The sequence below is a fragment of the Polyodon spathula genome, chromosome 8, assembly GCF_017654505.1.
Source record: "Polyodon spathula isolate WHYD16114869_AA chromosome 8, ASM1765450v1, whole genome shotgun sequence".
NCBI classification, from domain to species: domain Eukaryota; kingdom Metazoa; phylum Chordata; class Actinopteri; order Acipenseriformes; family Polyodontidae; genus Polyodon; species Polyodon spathula.
The window spans coordinates 40,452,486-40,454,985 of record NC_054541.1 but is presented as its reverse complement, the minus strand read 5'-3'; the positions used below and the strand labels follow the sequence as shown (position 1 = coordinate 40,454,985).

At 33.6% G+C, this 2,500-nt stretch overlaps 1 protein-coding gene across 4 annotated transcripts in view; it reads left to right on the top strand.

Moving 5' to 3' along the window:
- Positions 1 to 2,500, top strand: part of LOC121319955 (forkhead box protein P2-like) — a 136,460-nt gene that overhangs the window by 128,586 nt on the left and 5,374 nt on the right. For all 4 annotated transcript variants that reach the window (XM_041257959.1, XM_041257958.1, XM_041257960.1 and 1 more), the window contains one exon: positions 932 to 1,095. In XM_041257959.1, the coding sequence (XP_041113893.1) occupies positions 932 to 1,095 (164 nt within the window). The remainder of the gene's footprint in view (positions 1 to 931; positions 1,096 to 2,500) is intronic.

Sequence of the window (2,500 nt, the reverse complement as noted above, 5' to 3'; positions counted from 1 at the left end):
TGGCAGAGACTGGAACCTCTGACTTGGCTTCACATGTTAGATTGATAGCAGCCTCTGCAAATGGAAGTGCATATGCATTAATGTTTATCTTAGCTGTCATAAATGATTTTACATCATAGTGTTAGTGAGTGAGGTACTCATGGCAAAAAACTTTAAAATTGAATTGCAGTATATCATTTTTATGTACAAGAGGCAAAATGTCATTTGTCTTTTTATTTTGAGGTAAAGTTTTGGTCATTTTTAATAGTCATGAAGATGCCTTTTAAAGTGTAAATTGTAGTTCCTTGAAGTGGAAGAAAATCAACTAGGGAAATGCTACAGGGGTTAAACCACTCAATACAAACCATAGTTACAAGTAATGTACAAATATTTTTTACATTTTGAATCTCTAATGCACTCTATCAATCACCTTACATCAGAACTTTATTTCTTAATAAAGCAATCTATGTATTATAGGAAAGAGTTGAAGCTTTATTATTTTATTTATTTATTTATTTATTTATAGTAGTTCCCTAGTCATTAAACACTCTCGTTAATTCAGACATAACTGTACTGTATTTAAAGGCCTATTTTAGTTACCTTGCTAGACATTATGGAGACTTTATCATTTACCAGTACATTTGTATGAATTTTCTATGCATACAGAAAAAAATCAATTTATGATGGGTTACTGTGGAGATCATCATTCGTATTTGTCAGTTTCAGATCACGGTAGAGGAAGTTGGTGCTAATACTGTAGTGATTGAACTTTATAAATATTCCAAAGACCATGGTCTGCTAAGCAATAAACTATTAACTGCTTTTTTTTTTAAACACACCAAAAAATTAAATTTTGCTGTTAAACACCAAATACTGTATTTCAATTGTGCATGTATGTTTTGCTGCTTCACAACATGGCGTAATCTATTATTTCTGCTTTCCTTTTCGTTAGGCTGCATTAGCAGAAAGTAGTTTACCATTGCTTGGTAACCCAGGCCTGATACACACCAGCTCAAGTGGATTACTGCAGGCAGCCCATGAAGACCTCAATGGTTCACTGGACCACCTTGACAGCAATGGGAATAGCAGTCCAGGCTATTCGCCACCGTCCCACATGTAAGTAAAATCAGTGCTTAAACTTATGTTATATTAAACACTTAAAAAATATAGCACCTAAGGGGGAAATCCTGCATATCTAGTGTATTAATTTGATACACTTATCAAACAAAAGACAAAGAACCCTATTTTGAAGAAAGATAATTTTTTGAAGAGGAATAAAATAGTAACTGCGCCTTTCTGAAACCAACTCTAGGATTACATTTTGTTTGTGGCGGTGCAATATTTTAGCAACTTTAAAAATAATAATTAAAAAAATTGAAAACATTTTTATACTGTAACAAAAGTTTTATTCGCCACAGAAAATATGCCCTTGACTGCACACGCATTTTAGATCATGGCCCATAGACTTAATTGACACTTTCAGTTCAATGCTAGCCGGGTATAACCAAAATGACACTATTAAAAACAAAATGATTTACATACAGATATAATTAATAGATAAAACTATTAAAGGATTATAGTACATAACAACAAGAAGTCCTGGTATGTTATACTTGTATTAAATCTAGAAATTAATAATAAATTGCATATGTAGCATACTAATACAACTAACAAGTTTACAATGGCCTGAGAATAACAATGTACCCTATAAATGCAAGCAATTACACATTCAACTTTAATTACTCTTATGTCTGCATTGGAGGGTTTATATGTTATATTTTATGCAAGACTGTTCCTATTAATATTTAGCAGCTAACTGTGTCATTAATTACTTTAAAATCTTTGCTTTTTCATCTTTTTTAATGGAACCAAGAGAGAGAGAGAGGGGGCATTAAAAATTAATGTATTGTGGGTTTCAGAAATGTATGTAAGAAATGTCTCCCTAATCAGTGATGTCAAACATGTCACTGTACCTTGTTTACTAAACTGTGGATAGAAAGTGGAGTACTGTAGTGCATGTTTAAACAGTGTGATTTAAAAATCCTTTGAAACATTGAACTGGGTACAGTATTTTTTATTGGCCATACCGTATCCTCCAGGATAATATCTGTTCCAGTTTGACACATATATTTGGAACATCTGTCATCTGAAATGCATAGTAGTATGGTAAATGCTCCTGCTAAACATGAACAGACCACAAAGCCCATCAAAGCTTGATTTGAATAACATATTTTGGTTAAATATACAGTCTGTCTGTAAGCTATACCCTCCACTTTTAAGAAATAGGAGCATTTCTTGGATTCCCTGATGCATCTCAGAACACTAACCAGACTCTGAGAATGGAAGTGGCAATGACAAGTTTCCCCAGTAGTTTTGTCTTATCCATCCATCATGTGGAAGTATGTACTGTGCACCCCATTGCTGCCTATGGCATTCTTATTCCCCAGTGGGAAGGTCACTGCATCCTTTTGTAGTTTGACATTCCCACCTTGGCAACATGACTGTCTGCATGGATAGGATA